This window comes from Macrobrachium nipponense, chromosome 30, assembly GCF_015104395.2.
Source record: "Macrobrachium nipponense isolate FS-2020 chromosome 30, ASM1510439v2, whole genome shotgun sequence".
In the NCBI taxonomy this organism is placed as follows: Eukaryota; Metazoa; Arthropoda; class Malacostraca; order Decapoda; family Palaemonidae; genus Macrobrachium; species Macrobrachium nipponense.
In genome coordinates, this window is record NC_087218.1 from 18,463,928 (window position 1) to 18,489,552 (window position 25,625).

Consider the following 25,625-nt stretch of genomic DNA (forward strand, 5'->3'; position numbering starts at 1 on the left):
GGTAAGGTGATTGGTAAATGAAGACTTTGAAGTTATCCTCGACTGATGATAACCAGACAACCTTCCACAATGACGCAATTCTAATCAACTGGAAGTACAAAGAATTAATCAAAGGCCTTTGCCAAAAAGTTGGATCCGGCATCGATGGCAAATCTCTCTCTCTCTCTCTCTCTCTCTCTCTCTCTCTCTCTCTCTCTCTCTCTCTCTCTCTCTCTCTCCTTCTTTAGTTAACATCACATAGGTTCTGGGATGGTATTTAAGGGGTTCACTGCAATTTTATTGCCGAAACACTTATACGTAGTAGGAAATGCCATACTAATCTGAAGTAATTTGAAAATAAATTTTTGCATATTCTTAAGCCATAAATAGAAAAAGAAGAGGCTTCAATATCCAAGTTGTAACACTAAAATTAATGGGGTTTATTTCGGAAGTAGAGGATTTTTGCTTCACGCGGAATTGGAGGCAAGGATGATAAGCTGTACAGTGATCGAGTAAAAACAAAATGCGGCTTAGTTTAGAAACATTTATTCTTTTGGCTTTCACGTTACCACACACGCACACATGTAAAAGAAATGGCATTTCATTCTCGAGTTATCCAACCAAAAAACAATAGGAATTTCAAGTTTAATTCATCTCAGAAAAAAATTGAGATTCAGTTATCCATTCACCACACTGAAAGGGAATCAGGTTCACTTCTCATATTACCCGATATACCCTCGATTCTCATATTCACGCACCACTTTATTTCTCATATTACGCCAATATTACCTCTCCCCAAAGAAGGAGAATGAAATGTGAACTTCTCATTCCGAGAAGAATGGAGTTCGGTTTTCAGGTTGTCTCAGCAACAAACGGACAAGTATCAGCTCTGTACTACCCAGCACTACGACCAAAACCAAGAGAGCTCAGACCACAATGACGTTATGGTTTTCCGCAGGTTGAAGTAGAAATCTAATATTAGTCGGTCCAGTTACCCTTATTCCACTTTGGTGGTCACATTATCACTGGTTCAAACGTTTCTAGGAGATGTATGATCCTGATGTCAGGCATAAACACTAAGCACCGTTACAGCTTTAAGTGGGAAAGGTGGACTGACTCGACAAACGAGATTCCTATGGAAGCTCTTTCTAAAGCACTCAGATGTATATGTTAAGGTAACCTGACCATCAGCTACCTGACCATCAGTCGTGTCGTAAATAGTTCACAACTTCCTATCCATCATTATGTACTTCTCAACTTCAAATGACGGTGTGCGAGAAGAGGGCGTGTAGTACTTACGTGCTCTACTGGCAATTCAAGTAGCACACACAAACCCTACTGACGACGATCAGCAAAACGAAAACCGAGCTGGCGCCAACTTTGGAGGGAATGGTGAAATTTCCCTGATTTCAATTTTGAAGTGACTTTCTATATCCTGATGACAACTGGTGACACAGAAGAGGTAAAGCACCAATTCGAGCAATTATAACTAGAAAATAATGATCCTGTGATGTGTCTGACAACAAACAAAAAGAAAAGTGGCCAGCTGTATTTGTTGGAGTTCATATCACGTAGACAGGCGTATTTACCGTACTATAGTAGATTCACATCAGCCATGCATTTGATGTCTAGGCCCGTCCCTTACGACGCTCCTCATTGGCTGTTGATAAGTCATTCACAGGGCTGGAAACTCTCAGTCTCTCGAGAGAGTTCACATGGGGAGGATGTATGTTCTACCTCTCCTGAGGGACACTTTTGAAAGACTTATCCCTCAGGAGAAGTGGAACATACATCCTGCCCATGTGAACTCTCGAGAGAGACTGGGAGTTTCCAGCGCTGCGATTGGCTTACCAACAGCCAATCAGGAGCGTCGTAAGGGACGGGCCTAGACATCAAATGCACGACTGATGCGAATCTACTCAAATCTCACCTGACCTAAACTTTATCCATACAGGGTATCAACTCGGAATGCATTACAAAGGCTCGGCAGAAATGTATTAAATCATTACTCCTTATCCCGACAACTTAAACTGAGCATAAGCGCAATCTCCGACCGTCATACATTACGAGCTGAAGGCCAAGATAAATTGTCACCGACGCCATGACGCTTTTAGTACGGTTCCCAACAGTATTTTCTTCTTAGGAATGAAACAGAAATATGGCCGGTCCATTAGGCTAAAATAAGAGACCTTGACAATCCTTCACTGGCCTTTGGAGGTCGTAAATTTACCACCTTGTAAAACAGATGAGACATTTCAAAGATCGTGAGCCCATTAAGAGAAATAATGCCCGTGTGTGTTCGTGTTAACCTAATGGTACACTTAAGTTAACTAGGCATCATGGTCTAGCCCTCCCTACGCAAACATATATTTCATTTATTCTGAATTATATATATAATATTTATTATTGTTACACAAATATAAGTTTATGGACACAAAAATAAAGTATTCTATCTGAATGATAACCATTGATTCATTTCATGAAAATATAGGATGAATTAAGGAGTAATAAGTCCCCTATCCACACGTTCTCAGAAACTCCTATTGTAACGGGATTTGAAATCATTGCAAATATATGTAAATAATGCAAATGATGACCATACAAGCATCAGTCATTATAAAATATTTCCTACACATTTTCGATATCTACCATTAAAATAGACATTTTAATGACGAACACTTTCTGAATGTTTTATTTAAACAGAGATTATAAAAAAACTTTATGCAGTCCAAAATTTTATATTTGTTTTCCATTTATTCTGAACATCCGCCTGAAATTGACATTGTGACGGGAAAAGTACTTTAATGATTCTGTACGATTACGATCTTTGTTTGACCGGCTGGAATGTCTAACCAGAGCCGTTTATGCATTTTAAATGTATCAGAAATGTACAAAAGATCCTTTTTAATAAATATAATCTCATAAAGCACTCCCAAGATTGAAAGTTAAGTAACTGTTTATAATTGATTTGATTGGCTGTAACTTTCGCGTACACGCAAATAACAACTGATAAAAGAGCTAGAAATAACTACGAAATGTGAAGACGAAAAAAATGATGGATTTTTTAGTCACGAAAAAACATTAATTTTCATTCATCATATCTTCAGTTACATTCATAAAAGCTTTATAAGTAAACAATTTTGTATATTTTATACCAAAGGCCAAAGAAAATTTAGTCACAAGTTTAATCATATTGAAAAAAAGCAAAGTATTTTTCATTCAATATTTGTTTCATTACATTCATAAAATCTTCGTAAAGATGTAATTCTGTACTTTTACACCTACGGCCAAAGAATAGTTCAGTTTAATCACACTAATAAAATTGCTTACGCTGCATTAATACAAGCTTTGTAACTAAACAATTTTGTACTTCTTATAGCCCAAGACCAAAGAAAAGTACAAGTTTTATTATACTGAAAAAGTTTAGTTTTTCATTCAGCACTCGCGACTTTGTTTTCATACAAACTTTGCAATGGGGCAATTTTGAAGGATATTTCACGCCCAGTGCCGTGTGGGAGGACAAAAGCACACTCGCGAGATTCATTACAGACACAATCTCCCCCTGTTCAGAGTGAGGCAATTTTTCTCCTAAATGTGTCTGTCAGATTGTCTGCCAAGCCAGACAGACTCCTGTTGCACTTATGATTGCTTACATGCAATTCGGGGCAAGGCAGCGCAATCAGGAAAAATCTAGGGTCAGAACCTCCAGGAAATCAAGAGATATTGTCGGCAATTTCAGCCTCAAGCGAGAGACATTCCCTTGGAACTTTATTTCACATCTCTTCTTTTCGTTATTTCGCACTATTTCTTTGTCTGTTTGCATTTCTCCATACCCTTCCGCTACTAATACATGCATGCACGTCGCATCCTTATAAAGGTATAAGCGGTATGATATGTTGTCAGCAAAGTATGTTGCAAATGGTTTTCTTCTCTTGTAAAACTTACGATATGAAATAGAATTAGCACACCCCCAGACAAACACATACATACATATGAAATTATGCCTTAAATGGTGGTAAAGAAAACCATAATAAGGTAAATGACCAGTTCACACAGAAATACGTTGAATTACAACAGTAATTATTATTATCAAAAGCAATAGGATATGATAAATACATACGCACACTTCATAATTACATATATACTTACACACACATCGTATATATATACCTATACATATATATATATATTATATATAATATATATAATATATATAATATATATATGATATATATATAAATTATTCATCGGTTCGCCCTAGAACTATACGCTTCATAACGTAAGAAACCTTGTATAAACAATAAACATTTTGGCCTTCTAAGTGTGATATATATATATATATATATATATATATATATATACATATATATATATATACATACATGTACAAAATCTTCATCGCTGTGACGCAGCTCGTTTCAGCACGAAATGCCCATTAACCTATCTAGCGGGTTTATTCTTTACTACCGACCGTTTAAGGCATAATTTTATTCCTGGACTCAAACGAGGAAAATGCAATCCGTTAATGCAATAAATTAGCCCCGCCAGGTGTCATTTGTGATCTCCGCTGTACCGGAATTTAAGCGCTGTGTCCAGTGAAGGCAGCAGCAGCAGCAGCAGCTGATCCCTTAATTTTTGGATTTGCTCGAAAAATAGAAATTGATGTGGGACGCTCGCTAATTGGATTTTCTCCATTTGCAGTTGGGCCTGGTGCCAATGCCGAACGAATGAAATGTAAGACCTGGGCCAAAGGCCAAGCGCTGGGACCTTTAAGGTCATTCAGCACTGAATGGGAAAATTGAGTGTAAAAAGGTTGCACTATGAAACAATTGTTAGGGGAGGGTGGAAAGTAACATAAAAGAAAGGGAATATGAACGGAGGTACAGAAAAGGAATGAAAGGGGTTGCAGCTATGGGCCGAAGGAATGCTGCAAAGAAACTTTAGTAATGACTACAGCGCATCGCGTAAGGCATATATACTGACGGCACTACCCAACCTCTTCCCCCATCCTACGCGAGGTCTCTAAATACTGTGGTAAAAAACATCAGATCTCTCTCTCTCTCTCTCTCCTATTTCCTTATGTTTTCCTATTTTCGTAGCTTTGAAAATAAACATTCTTTTAAATAAATGCCAATGGGATTGGCTTCCAGCGTCAGTATCTAGCCCCAGCTGGAAGAAAATAGGAGAGGAGAAGGAGGGATGGATGGTTTAAGGCTTAAGAAAACAGAAGGTAAAAAAAAAAAAAAAAAAGGAGGGCAGATACCGTCATCGAGTCGAGTAGTCGAAGGACCGCAGGTTTACTGAAGTTCACTTTTGGCTCGGCAGGTGTTACAAGTCTCCTGAGATTCAGAGGGACTTTCAGAACGCCATAGTATGCCAGTGACCATCATTGCATCTTGAGAAAGAGAATGAAAAACACTGAAAGGATGGACTGATTGGTTTCTGTAACCTGACGTCTCATCGAAGGGAATAATTCAGGCCGAAAAGGAAATATAAATAACGAAAACAAAATTTCCCTCATTAAACATTAACTCAGACGGTGCACGCTTTATGATTGATTCATACCTCGTGTCTACAAAGCAGCACGTTAAACGCTACAACATCTGGTAAATAACATTTATATATATATATATATATATGATATATATATATTATATATATATATATATATATATATATACTATATATATATTTTAAAGAAATCCACCAGTGCGTCACAAAGAGTAAAGCAAAATTAATTTTGTCGGGAGAAATATCTGGCTAATTAGTAACGAGTTTTAGGCAGTAATGAGAAACACTTTGACGGTTAATTTGATAGCAGAAATTGCGTTTTATGACTGAAAAGTAGGAAAAAACATTTTTTTAAATGTATTAATTATATACGGTAGTTGCATGTAATTAGCTTCAGAGATCAAATCCTAACTGTAAGCATCATATCTCGCAAGCAACCCCCACTACCCCTTCGAAAAAATTCTAAAAATATTTACAAATCTAACCAATAAAACTTCTGCCATTAAAACCTCAGTTAACATTTTAATTATGCTTTAGTTTTTTCCATAACTATGTTTGCTAAATTTCCATTAAGAATGTTCTAACGGTTTCTTTTGATATATCGTTCATGTGCTAATTTCCTTTATTTATTTCTGCTATGCCGACGTTTAAATCTTGAAAGTTTAACTTTCATTTTGAAAATCTCAAATTCCCTTTTTCAACTGTGAACAAAATCTCAAATTCCCTTTTTCAACTGTGAACAAAATCTCAAATTCCCTTTTTCAACTGTGAACAAAATCTCAAATTCCCTTTTTCAACTGTGAACAAAATCTCAAATTCCCTTTTTCAACTGTGAACTCGGAGAAAAAAAAAGTCCTTTCCACATATCTGCATTCCTTTACTATTTATTATATTATATTTTCCTGTCGCTTTTGGACGCGTTTTATTTCTCTCTCTCGCTCTCTCTCTCTCTCTCTCGCTCTCCTCAATCTCTCTCTCTCTCTCTCTCTTGTACCTCTCTCTCTCTCTCCTCTGATCTGCCCACTGCTTTTCCTCGGTGACATTTGCGGGAACTTGAAGAAGTCCTGTGAAGTCAAACCATCCCCACAGGACAAAGCTTTTTCTTTTTCCTTCACCTTCATAAAGGCAACAACGAAAGATATAATGAATTCATTTTTACGCAACATCCTGGTGTTTAAAGCGAATAGAAATCCTAGTTCTCCATTCACTTGCAAAAGTAAGTATACGTCACCGCGCCTAGCTCTACCTTATAAAGAACAGGGAAGTAATCGCATATAGACACCTCGTTTATTTGATATCGTTGGTTGGAAAAATTTAAAACGGCCTTCTGCCAGCACTGGCCCTCACCAAAGCTAAGGGGCCTTTCCATTGCTCATTGGCGGCCCGTAAGGAATGGTAAGGTGCTGAAGCGAATAAAGGCCCCTGGTGTGAACCACTGGACACGGGGCAACAAACAAAAAGCGAACTACAGGTATTGTTATTCTGATACCTGTTATTCTGACAATTCATTTTAAATACGATCGCACTTTTAATAAGATCTTATTAAAAGATTAAAAAGTACATTAATTTGTGAATCGTCAGCAGCGCGGAAGCTAAAACAGGAGCAACATCGTCTATTAGCAAAACATTCATTTTAATTCTTCCCTGATGGACTATTCTCCCCTCCTCTTTTGCTGAAGATATTGTTTATCACGGTACATAGTAAAAAAACAAACAAAGAAAACACAAAATATAATAAAAACCAACACTTCATCTTATATAAGGCAAATCATGTTCCTTCAATGCTAACGTCACATCACCTATGACGTGAGGCTAGTGTCAATCTAAAATTTAAATGTTTAAATTTCCTTTTTATAAATTGTATCCACGTGTTTTCCTCCAGCAAACTTATTAATGGGGATATAAACTGACTTCGCATTAAAGATTTTACGAAAGCAACTACTAAGCAAAAACTTTGTCGTATCTCCGTCCACCTATTAACTTTTTGAAAGATTATCTAACAGACGGCTCTTTGTCATCTTTGTTGGTTGACAAAACCCGGAAGCCCACAGAAGGTCTGTCACTCTCGTTCACTCTTTGCTACGCAAGAGCCCGTGCTGACATAAAGACAGGTTAATGCCTTACTACACAAGAGCCCGTGCTGACATAAAGACAGGTTAATGCCTTACTACACAAGAGCCCGTGCTGAATAAAGACAGTTAATGCCTTACTACACAAGAGCCCTTGCTGACATAAAGACAGATTAATGTTTTACTACACAAGAGCCCGTGCTGACATAAAGATTAAGATTAATGGTTTTACTACACAGAGCCCGTGCTGACAAAAAGCAAAGAGCGTTCACGCTTTGCTACGCAAGAGCCGTGCTGACATAAAGACAGGTTAATGCCTTACTACCAAGAGCCCGTGCTGACATACAAGCAGGTACTGCGGTTACTTACACAAGAGCCCGTGCTGACATAAAGACAGTTAATGCCTTACTACACAAGAGCCCGTGCTGACATAAAGACAGGTTAATGCCTTATACACAAGAGTGCTGACATAAAGACAGGTTAATGCCTTATTACTACAAGAGCCCGTGCTGACATAAAGACAGGTTAATGTTTTACTACACAAGAGCCCGTGCTGACATAAAGACAGGTTCACGCTTTGCTACGCAAGAGCCCGTGCTAACATAAAGACAGGTTAATGCCTTACTACAGCCAGCCCGTGCTGACATAAAGACAGGTTAATGCCTTATACACAAGAGCCGTGCTGACATAAAGACAGGTTAATGCCTACTATCACAAGAGCCCGTGCTGCTGACATAAGACAGGTTAATGCCTTATACACAAGAGCCCGTGCTGACATAAAGATGCAGGTTAATGCCTTACTACACAAGAGCCAGTGCTGACATAAAGACAGGTTTAATGCCTTATTACACAAGAGACCCGTGTAAGACATAAAGACAGGTTAATGCCTACACAAGGCGTCTGACATAAAGACAGGTTCACGCTTTGCTACGCAAGAGACCGTGCTGACACAAAGCCAGGTTAATCTATGAACCAATCACACGCGTAATAAAACTGAAGATGCGCATTACCTATGCAGTTTTATGTCGTCGGAGCTAAAAGATGGAGGAACCATTCGTGAGATCTTACTCCGCCCTGAGGAGTGGTGAAGGAGGAAAATAAGACCCTAAATCTTTTAGTTCGCGACAGCTCTTATTCTCGGCCCGTGGTCCTACTTTTACGAATGAATGAACATTAAAGAAAGAGAGAAGGATTTAATTAAGGTCACTGAGTTCTCTCTCTCTCTCTCTCTCTCTCTTTCTTTCCTTTTTTTCTGGTGATGATGGCGAGCTTAATCAAGATGTTGACGTCAGAGAGGCAAATACGGAATTGGAACATCGGTGTTGCGGGGTGTCGCAAAAAAAAAAAAAAAAAAATGGGATAAGGGGAAATGTGCTTTAATTTCTGTAAAGAAGTGACGCATCTTTTGATAAGTATCATTTGATCGCAGTAGGCAGCCTTTTGAACAGATATCCGAATTATTGCTTACCATTTTTTTTAAAGGTAGACGGTTTGAATTTTGGGATGCGGAATTGAATTGAATATAGAATTTAGGCCAAGAGCCAAGCATGGGTACCTATGAGGTCATTCAACACTGAAACGGAAATTAACGGAAATGTGTAACTGAAGGAAAAATTCTATCAGTTGCACTATGAATCAATTGTTAGCAGAGGGCGGAAAGTAAGATGGAAGAAAATATGAAAAGGGCTAGAGTAAAAGGAAAAAAAGGGGTTGCAGCTAGAGGCCGAAGGCATTGTGCAAAGAACTTTAAGTAATGCCTACAGTGCATGGCACGAGGAACACTGACGGGATTGGGACGCAGAATAAAAATTAAAGCTGTATTTTAATTAAAGACTTCTCAGTGGGATTAATAAAAGGTCTCACTTTGTATTACAAGGTGACAACCTATGATTAACACGGAAATTTTCATTTTTGCTTGTTAGACCGTTTGCCTTTTATTTTGAACGTTTAACCATTAATGAGAGCGTAGATACAGAAACTTTGCATATCATGTCTGAAAAGTTTAAAGAAATACAAACACAAAGCAAAGTAACTGCACCCGATGTAAAACATTCTTCGCCATTCTTAAATTATCACCCATGGTAACAATTTTTTTATTTACTTTCATCAGAATCGGTTCCTCCATTCTCGAGGCATTTTGTCGACACACGAACAGACCTACACACACAAAACCCAGACAAACACGGATGATAACTCCTCCTCATTCAAAAGTCGTTGGTTGGAAGAGGTTAACAGTCGAATATGATCATAAAATAAGAAAATTTACATTAAGTTTGTGATTGATCAAGAACGCAATCAGATTTATATCAATGAAACGTAGGTGATAATAACTAATATATATACATCAAAGAACATTTTTATTAAGAAGCTAAATTTGACCATCTAGAAGGACCATCGTGAAATATTTAGAAGGCAAGATAAAGTTATCGACACAAGAATTGACTCCTGTGCTAGACAAATCAGCCCGAATGCAAAGATAGAGTGGACACATTAAGAAGTTTTCGACATAAAAACAGCTACTCTTTGTGATGACTTCTGTGTGTGTGTGTGGTGGTGTGGGGGGGGGGGGGGGGGGGGGGGGGGAGAGTTAAGATGAACATCCTCCCCCCCCCCCCCCCACGACCAATCACAAGGGCAACCCCCCTCCCGCCAAGAAAGTAGAGAAACGTCAAAAAAATCAGCGCTTTCCATAGCACAGTCGACTGACCTTCAAAGGAAGGCACAGATGGTAGAAACAAACGTCCCTCCATTCTTTATCGTTACCTTTTATAAGGTGTTTCTTTTTAGGACTGAATCGGTGAGTCCAATCTTAGAAGGGCTATAAAAATTGACAAATAGTACTACCATAAAAAACTGACGAATAGTACACTTGACATCAACTGCGTTCCCTTCCCAAGTACCACCCCCGCCCTCTCACCCCCTCTCTCTCTCTCTCTTCTCTCTCTCTCTCTCTCAACACACACACACAACACACACACGCACACACACACACAACACACACGACACACATATATAATATATATATTATAATTTATTATATATATATATAAGGATAATATATATAGAGAGGAGAGAGAAATGCACCGAGACGAATGACACGCATAAAACGAGGAGAGAGAGGACGACCGAGAGAGAGAGAGAGACACATTTCAAGATTAACGACCCAACTATTTTTTCAACAAGACAATATTATGCCACTGTTTCATTTATATGCGAATGGTAAAGAATATGCGTTTACATACATACATAACAATACAATAATATATGAACTTAAGAAATAGTATATATAGATCATATACCATAATATTATAATAGAATATAGTATACATAGTGCAATTGCGTATTGTCGTCTTTTTTCACACAAACGAATCTATAACAAAAAAATACTTTCCACTTTCCGAATGTCATTCTCGTAGACGTTGCTAGCATTTTATGGGCGTAAACAAGAAAGTCAGCCACAACATCAAAATAATAATAATAATAATAATAATTAATAATAATAATAATAATAATAATAATAATAGCAGAATAGGGCTTGAGAACATTTTAAATTAATTTAATTTTTCTCCTCAAATGGAATTATATTTTTCTCTTGTCTATACTCTCTCATTTTTATCAACGTGAATTACTTGACCAGTACCGTTGACTCTTAACTGAAAGTTTAACGAGAGAGAATATAGAATTTAGGCTAAAGGCCAAGCGCTGGGACGTATGAGGTCATTCATCGCTGAAAGGGAAACTGACGATAAGAAGCTTTGAAACGTGTGACAGCAGGAAAAGCCTATAGTTCCACTATGAGAGTGGAAGGTCAGATGGAGGAAAGAGAATATCAGCGGAGGCACAGTAAAAGGAATGAAAGAGGTTGCTGCTACGGGCCGAAGGGACGTTGCAAAGATCATAAGTAATGCCTACAGTACATCACGTGAAATACACTGACAGCGCTACCCTCCTACGGTTTGCACTTGTTTACACGTAAACTAAAAAAAAAAATTGACCATCTGGTGTATTAAATAGTTCAATGAATGCCGCCTGAAAGATTTTTCCTCTTTTCATACTAAGTTAACAAACGCTTGTTCCCTATGAAAATAAAGTCATAAACTGCCATATTACTTCGTACAAGACATGCAGAATTAGGCATTAACTGCTCTAGTACTCGAAGATAATTATTAAGTAATCACACCAGGACAATTATCTCCGCATTTACTTCTTCAATACAAACAGTCCCATACACCGACCATTAAGACTTCATGCCAAGTGACAGTAAAGTGTGCGTGTATGGGGGCCCTTTGGCGCCTACAGAGGTAATAATAGAACCAATATTGAACAGGTTATTCCGTGTTTAAATCTAATCGTGATTATGAACATTATCTGCAAACACGCCTAATGACTGGCACTGTCAATTGCACGAATATGCCAGGTTCTTGATTTATTAGTCATATTTTCATTAACGTTTAACCTCACCACAAGCATACTATTATTAACTGTTTTCATCCAAATGCTCAGCAAGTCCTTGGGAAATATAACAGAAAGGTATCCCATAATCCTCTGAGTAATTTGCCTAAATCATTGTGGCACTGACCAACGCAGAGAGTCAAGAAAGAGAGCAAAGATCGTCAAAAACCGAATACAAAAAATTTTTCCCTCAAGATGAAAATTTCAAATAAATTGAAATAACTCTTCATTTGGCTACCAGGTTCCAGCTACATGTCCCCTCTAGGCCCTAGGTATCTCCTATAGAATGGTAAATTACATAGCACGTGTAAATTTCCACATACTACAGTTTTTGGAATGAACTACAGAATTTTGGCCAAAGGAAAATTATAAGTAGAAAGCTTGAAAGGTGTAACGAGGAAAACCTCACAGTTGCACTGAGAAACAATTGTTAGGAGAGGTGGCGGAGCGATGGTAAGACAAAAGAAAGCGAATATTAACAGAGGTGAAAGTAAAAGGAATGAATGGGGTTGCAGCTATGGCCCGAAAGGACGCTGCAAAGAACCCTAAGTAATGCCTATAGTGCACCGCATGATTGTTTGTCTGTTTGTATGGTGTTTTTACGTTGCATGGAACCAGTGGTTATTCAGCAATGGGACCAACGACTTTACGTGACTTCCGAACCACGTCGAGAGTGAACTTCTATCACCAGAAATAAACATCTCTCACACTTCAGTGGAATACCAGAGAATCGAACTCGCGGCCACCGAGGTGGTACGCTAACACCATATGCACCACATGAGGTGCCCTGACAGAACTAGCCTCCTACAGAGACAGTTGTCGGAGAAACGGCGAAACAAGATAAGGGGATGAGATGCTCTACGTGCCTTCGACGACGTTCACATTTGCCCCGAGATGAAAGAATATCGGAGGCTGACCTAAATCGGTCCTTATTGTAGTACCTCAGCTGACTGAGGCCGATTTTCCATAAACTTTTGAGAGAATGAGATTTCTCCAAAATGGTGATACTTTCCAACTATCTAGTTAATGTGTTGTTTATTATTATTATTATTTATTTTTTTTATCACAGTCCTCCAATTCGACTGGGTGGTATTTATAGTGTGGGGTTCCGGGTTGCATCCTGCCTCCTTAGGAGTCCATCACTTTTCTTACTATGTGCGCCGTTTCTAGGATCACACTCTTCTGCATGAGTCCTGGAGCTACTTCAGCCTCTAGTTTTTCTAGATTCCTTTTCAGGGATCTTGGGATCGTGCCTAGTGTTCCTGTGATTATGGATAAAATTTCCACTGGCCTATCCCATATCCTTCTTATTTCTATTTTCAGATCTTGATACTTATCTATCTTTTCCCTCTCTTTCTCTTCAACTCTGGTGTCCCACGGTATTGCGACATCAATGAGTGATACTTTCTTCTTGATTTTGTCAATCAACGTCATGTCTGGTCTATTTGTACGCATCACCCTATCTGTTCTGATACCATAGTCCCAGAGGATCTGTGCCTGATCGTTTTCTATCACTCCCTCAGGTTGGTGCTCGTACCACTTATTACTGCAAGGTAGCTGATGTTTCTTGCACAGGCTCCAGTGGAGGGCTTTTGCCACTGAATCATGCCTCTTTTTGTACTGGTTCTGTGCAAGTGCCGGGCATTCGCTTGCTATGTGGTTTATGGTTTCATTTTTCGTATTGCACTTCCTACATATGGTAGAGATGTTATTTCCGTCTATCGTTCTTTGAACATATCTGGTTCTTAGGGCCTGATCTTGTGCCGCTGTTATCATTCCTTCAGTTTCCTTCTTTAGCTCTCCCTTCTGTAGCCATTGCCATGTGTCATCGCTGGCTAGTTATTTAGTCTGTCTCATGTATTGTCCGTGCATTGGTTTGTTGTGCCAGTCCTCTGTTCTGTTTGTCATTCTCCTGTCTCTGTATATTTGTGGGTCTTCGTCTACTATTATTAGTCCTTCTTCCCATGCACTCTTTAGCCACTCGTCTTCACTGGTTTTCAGATATTGCCCCAGTGCTCTGTTCTCGATGTTGACGCAGTCCTCTATACTTAGTAGTCCTCTCCCTCCTTCCTTTCGTGTTATGTATAGTCTGTCCGTATTTGCTCTTGGGTGTAGTGCTTTGTGTATTGGCATATGTTTCCTGGTTTTCTGATCTATGCTGCGGAGTTCTGCCTTCGTCCATTCCACTATTCCTGCGCTGTATCTGATTGCTGGCACTGCCCATGTGTTTATGGCTTTTATCATATTTCCGGCGTTGAGTTTTGACTTGAATATCGCCCTGAGTCTCTGCATATATTCTTTCCTGATCGTGTCCTTCATCTCTTGGTGTTTTGTATCCCCTCCTTCCATTATTCCCAGGTATTTGTATCCAGTCTCATCTATGTGTTTGATGTTGCTCCTATCTGGTAGCTTTATCCCTTCAGTTCTTGTTACTTTGCCCTTTTGTATGTTGACTAAGGCGCATTTTTCTATTCCTAACTCCATCCTGATGTCCTCAGATACAATCCTTACAGTCTGGATTCGGGTATGAACATCAGATTCGGGTATGAACATCAGATGGTTAATTCTGTTGCCTCTTTTCTTGAGTTGGTACCCGGCATCCATCTTCTGTAGTACTTTTGTCATGGGAATCATGGCTACTACGAAGAGAAGTGGGGACAGTGAGTCGCCCTGGAAGATCCCTCTCCTGATATTAATCTCTGCTAGTCTTATTCCAGAGCTTGTAAGTATTGTATTCCAGTTGCGCATTGTATTTTTGAGGAAGCTGATGGTGTTTTTCCTTTTCTTTGCCCCCATAAATTTTCAGGCATTCTATTGGCCATGTGTGTGGTATCAAGTCGAAAGCTTTCTTATAGTCTATCCATGCCATGCTTAGGTAGGTTTTCCTTCTCCTACTGTTCTTCATTACCATTTTGTCTATCAGGAACTGGTCTTTTGTGCCCCTACACTTCCTTCTGCAGCCTTTCTGTTGGTGGGGGATGGTGTTTGTCTCCTCTTGGAAGTTGTAGAGCCTTTCACTGATGATACCTGTTAGTAACTTCCACATTATTGGTTGGCAGGTGATAAGTCTGTAGTTACTGGCTATATTTCCCTTACTCGTGTCTTTTTGTACTAAGGATGTTCTTCCTGTGGTCATCCATTTGGGTGCATGGTGATTTGAGATACAATGCTGGAATTGTTCTGCTATTCGTGGGTGTAGGGCCTTGAAGTTTTTGAGCCAGTATCCATGGACTTCATCGGGACCTGGGGTGGGGATTATTATTATTATATTATTATTATTATTATTATTATTATTATTATTATTATTATGGAAAAATTCTCACAGTAGCATGAGTCTTGAAATGGAGAAACAAATCCACAGTTATGTATATGTGCATAGCATATTTCAAGATAAATCTGTACAGAGAGCTTTCCGGGAGCTGTTCGATCAGTTTCCCGAATGTTTTTTTTTGTACAGATTTATCTTTAAATATACGTACATATACATAACTGTGGATTTGTTTCTCCATTATCATTATTATTACGAAACCCCCAGTGACGTTTCTAGTGTATGATGTTTTAAAAATATCATTATACAAATACAGGATTCTTTAGCGATGGAGGGCTATTATCCCCTTCAGCAGAAATGTATCGGAAGATTACCCTCGAGACTTTCTCTCTTTACAAATGCTGCCCCTACACATCTCATCTGACTTCCATTATCATATACATTCAAGATAATAGCAGGAGGGTTTTCCCCTGGGTTGGGCTTAGGATTGCCAGGTAAATGATGCTGCCCAACTACATAAACAAATCCATATTAGCTTTCCAAACCACACTCGAAAATCCCGTTTCCAACAAGACATAATCCACATTGATCCTATCTAAGCTACTTGGGAAATTGTCCTCAACCACCGTGGGTGTAGAGTTAATACCCCTTCCTCAATTGTGCGTCCTTTTGTCTTATTGCTTTTTTAATTTTAACTTACAAATATCAACTGTCATTGTGCACTTTTCGTCCGTGCACTGAATTGCTGAGGCATTATTCCTGTCATGTGTCCTTATAGCCTTGATGTTCGGAAGATGTTTGTCTAAATTCCTGCCTGTTTCTCCAACATACGAAATATATCAAGTTTCACATTTCGTATCGTGTTCTCTCACGTTTTATCTTTTTACTTTCATCTACTGCCTTATTCGTACACACGCTACTCTTGATTGTGTTGTTGTAATAGAAACCCAACTCAATTTTCATCCTACAATGAAAATACAGTTTCAACCCTCATTCCTTACATATTCATTTTTGTGCATCCTAGATGTCCCTCATTTTCTTTCGTGCATCTTTTAGAAACTGCAGTGGATAAGCTAACATTGAGAAACAAATTCTGAGACTGATTTCTAAAACTAAATATTTGAGGTCTCATATCCCAAATTCTCTTTAAAATAAACCCATTAATACTCCCTTCTAAACTCCATTATTATGAGAAGAAAAATAACGATTGAGTGTTCAGGTGGCCCACCCTTAAGGTAAACCTTAGTTTCGAAACCTTTCAGGTTCTTGCTGGCAGAAATATCCAGGAACTGGGGAGTATGATTCACACTTCTTTCTATTATTATTATTATTATTATTATTATTATTATTATTATTATTATTATTATTATCCATGTATCACATTGCAGTTTTTCCCGCCCTCATCATTTTAGCTATCTGTCTCCCAATCCTCGTATTCTCTTAGGATCGTTGTGTAGCCCTCTTTGCAAATGTCCAGCTCAAAGAGTCGGGATCAGATACCGGCATCCTTTGAAGCCGAGATAAACGATCGCTCCTTTTAGTCTAAACACACCGCCGATAGTCGAGATAACACACCGCTGGGCAGTTTTGAAATGTGGCAACGCGCGGTACTGTGTTTACGAAGAATATTTCGCACTGGTTATCCCATTTCCAGTTTTCTGTAAAAAAAAAAATAAATAAATAAATAAATAAATAAAATGAAATTATTGCGATGGCTTTGTCTGTACGTCCACACATTTTCTGTCCGCCTTCAGATCTCAAAAACTACTGAAGCTAGACGGTTGCAAATTAGTATGTTGATCATCCACTCTGCAACCATCAAACTTACCAAATTGCAGCCCTCTAGCCTCAGGAGTTTGTATTTTATTTGTGGTTACAGTTAGCCATGATCATGCATCTGGCAACGCTATAGGACAGGCCACCACCGGGCCGTGTCTCAATCTTCATGGGCCGCGACTAATATAGCATTATAAGTTGCACAGAAAACTCGACTGTGACGAAGAAACTTCGGCGCATTTTTTACTGGTTTTTATGGGTTTCTCTTGGACTTCTAGTCCGGTGTTACTTTCAAAGCAATTCAAGAATATTTTTAGTGCTTTATCTTGTTTACGCTGTTTTCATTTTTACATCTTAAATTACGCCAAGAAATCTTTCTAAACTCGTTTGAAATAGATTAAACAATCGATAATGCACAGGACTTTAGCATCCCTCAGATTTTTCAAATCACGCCAAAGATTTGTCTACAAAATATTTATGAAAAACTCACCCACGAGTCGTAAATAGTTTTCAAAACTGGCTATTGACTGAGCTGCCGGGAATATCAAAGCCACAAGCTCGATGATTCGAGCATCCATTAAAAAAAAATATCATCGAGATATCTATTACTTGAACCAGAATTCAAATGGATCGGTGGTGGGAGAAGAGGGGATCACCAATTTAGGTCATCGGCAAAACTAATATTACATAATTTTTACAGAAGCTATAGTTTAAGAGTGACATGACAGGGAGAGAGAGAGAGAGAGAGAGAGAGAGAGAGAGAGAGAGAGAGAGAGAGAGATTCTAACTAAGAGAAGACTGAAAATATTAAAAGAGAGAGAGAGAGAGAGAGAGAGAGAGAGAGAGAGAGAGAGAGAGAGAGAGAGAGAGCATAAAACCTTATAAATAGGCATCTAAAAATATCTACGAAATGACACGAACTGATTTAAATGCGCAAAGGATATCGCTAAAACCTCTCCCGGGCTGGGTCGGCCCCCCGTGGCGAAGAGAGCTAAATTGACCATTCTAATTGGTTGGGTGTCAAAGTGGGGATCGTCTGACAGGTGCAGGTGGAATCACCCTCATTACTTCTCCCTCGGTAAACATTCTCTCTCTCTCTCTCTCTCTCTCTCTCTCTCTCTCTCTCTCTCTCTCTCACACACACACACATGTATATATTTTCTTTCTCAAAACGTTTTATAAATTATTTTATTTGTATGTTATTTTAATTCTCTCTTCTCATAACATCTTAGAACTTTATATTGTTTGTATGTTTTATTTAAAATTATTTTTCCTCTCTCTCTCTCTCTCTCTCTCTCTCTTCTCTTAACAATTTAGGACTTTATAATTTTTCTGTTTTGTTTAAATTTTCTGTCTCTCTCTCTCTCTCTTCCCATAACATTTTATGACTTCATATTGTTTATATGTTTTATTTAAGTTATTTTTCCACTCTCTCTCTCTCTCTCTCTCTCTCTCTCTCTCTCTCTCTCTCTCTCTCTCTTTTGAATGGTTGTTAATCTTACGAAATTAATTAATTTTAAGTAGTTCTCCAATGATAATTTGCGAAAAAAATTTATGTTAATCAAAGATAAAGCATTTGTTAATTAACTTACATTTCTTTTTTGCGAGTTGCAATTTGTGAAAAAGTTATTTTTGTCGCAAGGTTTTCTTTACAAAAAAAGAATAGTAATCTTTTTCCTTCTGTTGTATTCATATATATATGGAAAAAATTACATATTTGCAGTATTAACTCGACAACAGCTCCATTTCTTGGGCATGTAATTATGAAAAGACTCCTTACATATGCGAATATAAACGAATAAGGTTTCATATTTCTGCCCACTAATATGCATGGTTCCTGAATATGTTTTGTAAGTAATTTTATTCCTATATTCCTTTTAACAACACCATGTACCAGCGCCTTAAAATTGGAAATAAAATCACGGAGACCCCAAATTATTTCGGCTACTAATGTAAGATCAAAATAGATTAGGTTAAGTTAGATCAGGACATCGCATTGTCTGTTCCGTCGGCCTCTCCGTCTAAAAGGGAAATTATAAAGCATAGAACCAAGAACGAAATCATGTGATGCATCTCGGCCTCCAGTTATGTAACACATCATCTTCCATTGTTCATTTTTCACAAGCATCGAAGTTTTCATTTGCGAAAAATTTGATGAGAGATCATTCTGGGCGCGACATGGTTGTATCCAGCCCGCCAACGCCCCCCCCCCCCCCCCCCCCCCTCCCCCAGGTCTAAACGCCAAAAGTAAATAAACAACCATGCATAACAACGTGGATCTAATGAGCATAGGTACAAGTGTCTATACGCTTGTACGTACATACAAAAACGCATTTACCAACACACCAACATTAAAAGGCATCCATACATCGGTCATACATAAAGACTGATGTATTCACTGACGTAGCAACGCACAAAACCATACACAAACAAGCATGCATGCACAAATACACTTCTGCCAATGCACAAACACTAAAGTATCCACACTCCCGCAAAAAAAAAAAAAAAAAAAAAAACTCGCGTCATTATACATGACCACAAAAGCATCTAGAGATCTGCATGTACATGCAAACAGCAATAAAAAAAAATGAAGACGCAAACACGCAAAAGCATAAAAAACTAATGCAAGAAAAAGACGCGCCTTCACTAACACAAAAACGAACAAGTTTCAAAACCCCTGCGCTTAATACACACACTTCCACTAACACTCAGACATGGATACATACATTCAAAGTTATTCATATGCACAAATACACGTAGTACGTATGAGCAAACACGCCTTCACCAAGGCGTGTTTGCTCATACGAAGACTACTTAACACACAAAATCAGACGCCTCCGCCAACACACATACGCACACACCCACCCACACAGACACACATACACACACACACACAAAATCAGCTGAGAATGGCATTCGACTTCCAATGGCTTGTGACAAACCAATCGTAAAATCCTCAGGATTTCTCGAGGCGCTTTTCATTTACTCAGCATATGATGAAGCAGCTTTATAATACACGCGGATTATATCTTTCCGAATGAGGATTTCGCACGGGCGCGCGCGCAAGCGCACATTCACCCTCCCGCACAAACAAACACACACTTCTACACATACATGCAACTCACTGAACAAAACGAAACTTTTCGCTTATTATGGAACACCTCTCTGGTTTTAATGCTCGCACTTCTTGATGATATTCGTTCGAGACTGACAATGGACTGAAAATGATCATTCATTACCTATGACAATGATTATTGTGTCGTAAATGACTTGTCTATTAATTAAGAGTTAATAAAGAATATCCAAGTTATATGGGAAATGCTACAAGAGGTAGAAACATAAACCTCCTGCTTTTGTTCATTAACCTCAATTGTGTTTTGAATATCGCAATAAATTCGTCAGTTTTGATATGCATTTTGACATAATTCCCTCGGGAAGAGACTGTGTTTTATCTAACGAAGAACCAGGAAATATCTGTTTTTAGATTCAACCTCCAAATTCATTCTTACTCACATCACGATCACATAAAAATTGCCTTTCTTTGGACTTTAACTTTTGGCTGCCTAATGAAGTAGTTGACTATGAATGGTTTCTCACAAGCAGAACGCAGGGAAATCAACAGAATTATATTTTTCTAGAAAAAATTAATACCCGATTGATCTAGGCACGCAAAAGGGAATAAGATAAAGAGGGGTGAAGGAAAAGGAATAATAATTAACTGCATTTGCTGCTTAAGGGTGACCATATTTACATATATATGTGTATACATATGTGTATATATACATACATATGTATGTATGTATGTATGTGTATGTATATATATATATATATATATATATGTATATATATATGTGTATATGTGTGTGTGGTTATAATATATTATATATATATATATATATATATATAAGAAAAGAAAGAGATAAACAAATGAACATATAATGAATCAAGTACGAATAAATACCAGGTAAATGAAACTGGTCTCTGAAAATCCCGGCAGTATAATAATCTCTCGCATACCCCCTTGCGCTGGAGCCAGTTAGTTTCAAATAGCAGAGTCTCCTGTATCGAATATTGGGAAGAATCATTAGAGTTAGGATAAGATCACCTGAGCCCTCTACCACATTTTTCGGAATACATTTTCTAAAGCAAAGAGACCAAATAGAGGTTTTCCTTAGTTCTTACACTTAATAGAAGTTTGTTATTATTATCATTATTGGTGAAGAAATCCAGTGGAGTAAATGTAAATATTACATTATAACTATGTATACAAACAAGAGCTTTTGAGGACCTGCTCAATTCGTCTCATTGAAAAGGAGAATCGAGCAGGTTCTCGAAAGCTCCCGTTTGTATATTTAATTCTAATATAGATCTACATTTACACCACTGGGAGAAACTTCACAGTTTTAGTGACTCATGCTATTATGCGAATTTTATGAATTGTTATTACTATTATTATGATTCTTCTTCTTCTTCTTATTATTATTATATTATTATTATTATTATTATTATTATTATTATTATTCATTAATTAAAAAAATACTCACAGTAACACAAGTCTTGAAATGGAGGAACGAATCCACAGTTATGCACGGGTGCAAATATATTAAAAAAATAAATCTGCACATAGAGCTTTCGGGAATCTGTTCGATTCCCTTTTTCAAGAGGGAATCGAACAGATTCCCGAAAGTTTCTTTGTACAGATTTATTTTTTAATTATATTTGTACCAGTGCATAAATGTAAATTTATTTTCTTTTTTCTTTTTTTTTTTCTTTCTTTCTTCTTTTTTTCTTTTTCTTCTTCTTCTTATTATTATTATTATTATATTACTAGCTGACCGACCCCGCTCTGCTTAGGATAAATCTGAATGACATCTGAGACATTTGACTCTCTCTCTCTCTCTCTCTCTATCTCTCTCTCTCTATTCTCACTTTTTCCATCTTTCTCCTACCTAATACTACCTCTACTCTCTCTCCTCTCTCTCTCTTACCTCCCTCCCTTTTCTTTCTCCACTCTCTCTCTCTCCAAAACATCTCTGTCTCTTTCCCTCTTTTCTTCTCACTAATGCCAAAACTCTCCTCTCTCTCTCTCACGTTTTTTTTTTTTTTTTCCATTCTTTCTCCTGTCTAAAACACAAGCTACTCTCTCTCTCTCTTCTCTCCCTCCTTTCTCTCACTCTCTCCAACCATCTGTCTCTTTCCCTCTTGCTTCTCACTAATACCAACTCTCGTTCTCTCTCTCTCTCTCTCACTTTTTTCATCTTTCGCCTGCCTATGACCACCTCTACTCTCTCTCTCTCTCACTTCCTCTGCCTCTCCCTCCTTTCTCTTACTCTCTTTCTCTCTCCAACCATCACTGTCTCTTTCCCTCTTTCTTCTCAATAATACCAACTCTCTCTCTTTCTCTCTCTCTTCTCCCAAACACCCGCTCTTCTCTCTCTATTTCGCTCTCTAACCCTCCCTGTCTTTTTCCCTCTTTCTTCTCCTTAACATCCCGTTACTCTCTCTCACTTCCTCTCCCTCTCATTCTCTCTCTGTCAAACCCCCCTCTCAAACTCCACCCTCTTTGGTGTTTACCCTGTAGTATTCTTTTCCAAATGATAAGTCATATGTATACAAAATCATGTATGATAAATTCGTAAAGTAACAAAGTCTATAGGCATAACCAGCTCCTTTCAGGGAATCCTTTTTCACCACTAGCCCCCTTCGGAGGAGGAGGGGGAGGTAGGATGAAACCCCATTATAAAACCACCTTAGGGGTACCCACTATAACCCTGCCAAATTTCATGCCCATCGGACCAGCCGTTTCGCCGTGATTGAATGACAGACGGACAGACATAATGCCCATTATAGTAAGATTTTTATCATTATTATTATTATTAATAAGGTTGAAACACTCAATTCAGTTTCCCCTCCAGTCCACCGTCCACCCACCATTGCTTTTAGCTCAGTAACTTGGTGAGATCAAACCTTATCGAATTTACATGTAACCTTATTACTTTCCTGACACCGTCCACGTACGATAGTCTGAGATATGAAATACCCATGGCTTTCAAGACTTCCTTATTCGAGGGCGTGTAAGAGAAGAATATAGAATGCAGAATTAAGGCCAAAGTCCAAGCGCTGAAACCTATGAGGTCATTCAGCGCCGAAAGGGAAATTGACAGTAAAGGAGCATTTCAAGGTGTAACAGGAGGGAAACATCGTAGTTACACAATGCATTAATTGTTAAGAGAGAGTATAAAGTAAGATGGAAGAAAGAGAATATGAACGGGGGTACAGTAAAAGGAATGACAGTGGTTGCAGCTAGGGGCAGAGGGGACTGCAAAGAACCTTAAGTACTGCCTACAGCGCACCGTATGAGTGCATTGATGGCAATACGCGGGAGGGTCTATGTAACCACACAGCTTTGTTCTTAAATCACATCATCACTGCCCCAATAGGATTCAAAAACATCAGAACTTCCTGTTCGTAACGCAAGGTCACGCTAGGAACACGGGTATCCTAAACTCATCAGATGCCCGTCGGGCAACACTACTCATGGTGAGCACATTACCTGTACCTCCTACAACGCATCTTCTCCTCCTCCATCTCTCTGCCTCAAAGCCACAGTTCTCTCTGTCCTTCTTTTTCTCGTCCAAACGTTTATTTTGCCGAGATCCATTAACTGCCTTTTGCCTCATGTCCCCCATTCTTGTACAGCCCATCACTTAACAAGTGGAAATCCCCTACATACCTTACAGGCAGCTCATGAAGCAAGAGCCCGTGCCTGCATACTGCTAGCTTACTCTAAAACAACAATCTAAACACTATTGGATTAAGGGCCTTTGTGGTATTCAGGACCAAAGCGTAAACTCTATTTATATGAAAAATAAACTTTGGAAGCCTTCAACGTTCGCTGGTATTGTCTTGAAATAAACCTCTCACAATCATATTTCCAGACATTCTTTACATTTGCCCCAGAAAGCGATTCTTTGTTTTTTCTTCTGCAAAACAAAAATCGCTCAAGTTATTTTAGATGGTTTTACACAAGAGCACAATGTCTCCACTTTTACCACCAAACTTACAACTTGAAACAAAGTGTCGGTAAGAAAGTGTGGCTAATGAGACAGCCTTCTCAAGTTGACACTTCGTATTTTGACAAAATATCTTAAACGAAGAAACACTTCCATGGAGAAAGTTACCCCCAAACTCCCTCTGAAATAAAGGTACCTGGAGGGAAGCCGAACGTCAAAACCAAAATAAAACTAGATGTATGCAATGAGATCATGTGTAAATGTCTTAAATATTTCCTTGACTTGCTTTCCTTGATTCACTGTTAAATGTTGACTGCAGTAAGTGTAGAATGGCTAATCGGTCGTAATTATGACAACGTATATCAGCGTAATTAAGAAAATTACGCATAAGTTTCAAAGAACGAGATTAATTTGATATTTGTAATATATTTAACATAGTTACTATCACTATGACCTAATAATTAATGAATCATTTGTAATAGTAATGCAACCCGTTTTTGCATTATCCCATCAGATACACACCGGTCAGAGGGAAACAACACACCAACACACACACCACACACACACACACATATATATATTTATATATATATATATATATATATATATATATATGTGTGTGTGTGTGTGTGTGTGTGTGTGTGTGTGTGTAAATATATACATACACATATATGTATATATATATATATGCATGTATGTATGTATGTATGTATAGGTATGTATGTATGTATGTATGTATGTATGTATGTATGTATGTATATAAACATCACAATAACAGGATCCAGATAGACATATGAAGTATATTGCATCATAGACGAATAAACAAAATTAACCATTTTGAAAATAAACAAATATAAACTTTTTCCTTTAACTAAAATATACCAAAGTAACCACCTAAGTCAGTTGAAATCAGTTCAGTTTTATATATAAAAAAAAAATCCTAGCCATGTTTTCTAAACACACAATCTATTCGCATTTAAAAGAGCACCTTTTACACCAGTTAATCGCAATGACGTCACCAGAATAAGATTAAGAAACCAAACTAACAGACAATCGTTTACTTTTTCTTCTCGTCTTTCCAGAGCGGACATCGAGGTTCTCCCTTGAGTCCTCCTTCAGACACCCTGCGAAACCTCCAGCTCCTGGACACTCCTCCTGCGCCCCAGAGATCTTTGATCCACCTTCGACGGCCACCCAAGGGCATCCCCCCGACAGCGGGGGATCAGACTTCGCCACTGGTGGAAGAAAGGGAGCTTTTTGATCCTGTAGCTATAGAGGTGAGAGAGAGAGAGAGAGAGAGAATGTTTAGCTCCCCGAGAGAAGGGATTACCTTGTTGAGAGAGAGAGAGAGAGAGATGTCTCCCTGGAAGATGAAATTACTTTGGGGAGAGAGAGAGAGAGAGAGAGAGAGAGAGAGAGAGAGAGAGAGAGAGAGAAAAACTGACAGGCATAAAAAGAGATACAAACCTGCCTGCAGGCAGAAAGATGAAGTGAGAGATAAAGATACAAACAAACAACAAACAGACAGAGGAAGAACAAACAAACAAAAACAGACAG

General features: G+C 38.3%; 2 protein-coding genes across 2 annotated transcripts in view; one reads left to right on the forward strand and one right to left on the reverse strand.

Moving 5' to 3' along the window:
* Positions 1-25,625, reverse strand: part of LOC135202346 (DNA excision repair protein ERCC-6-like) — a 397,074-nt gene that overhangs the window by 341,801 nt on the left and 29,648 nt on the right. The gene's annotated exons all lie outside the window — the stretch shown is intronic.
* LOC135202345 (uncharacterized) overlaps positions 1-25,625 on the forward strand; it is a 126,419-nt gene that overhangs the window by 81,805 nt on the left and 18,989 nt on the right. The window contains exon 2 of the mRNA XM_064231707.1: positions 25,151-25,345. Within this exon, the coding sequence (XP_064087777.1) occupies positions 25,151-25,345 (195 nt within the window). The remainder of the gene's footprint in view (positions 1-25,150; positions 25,346-25,625) is intronic.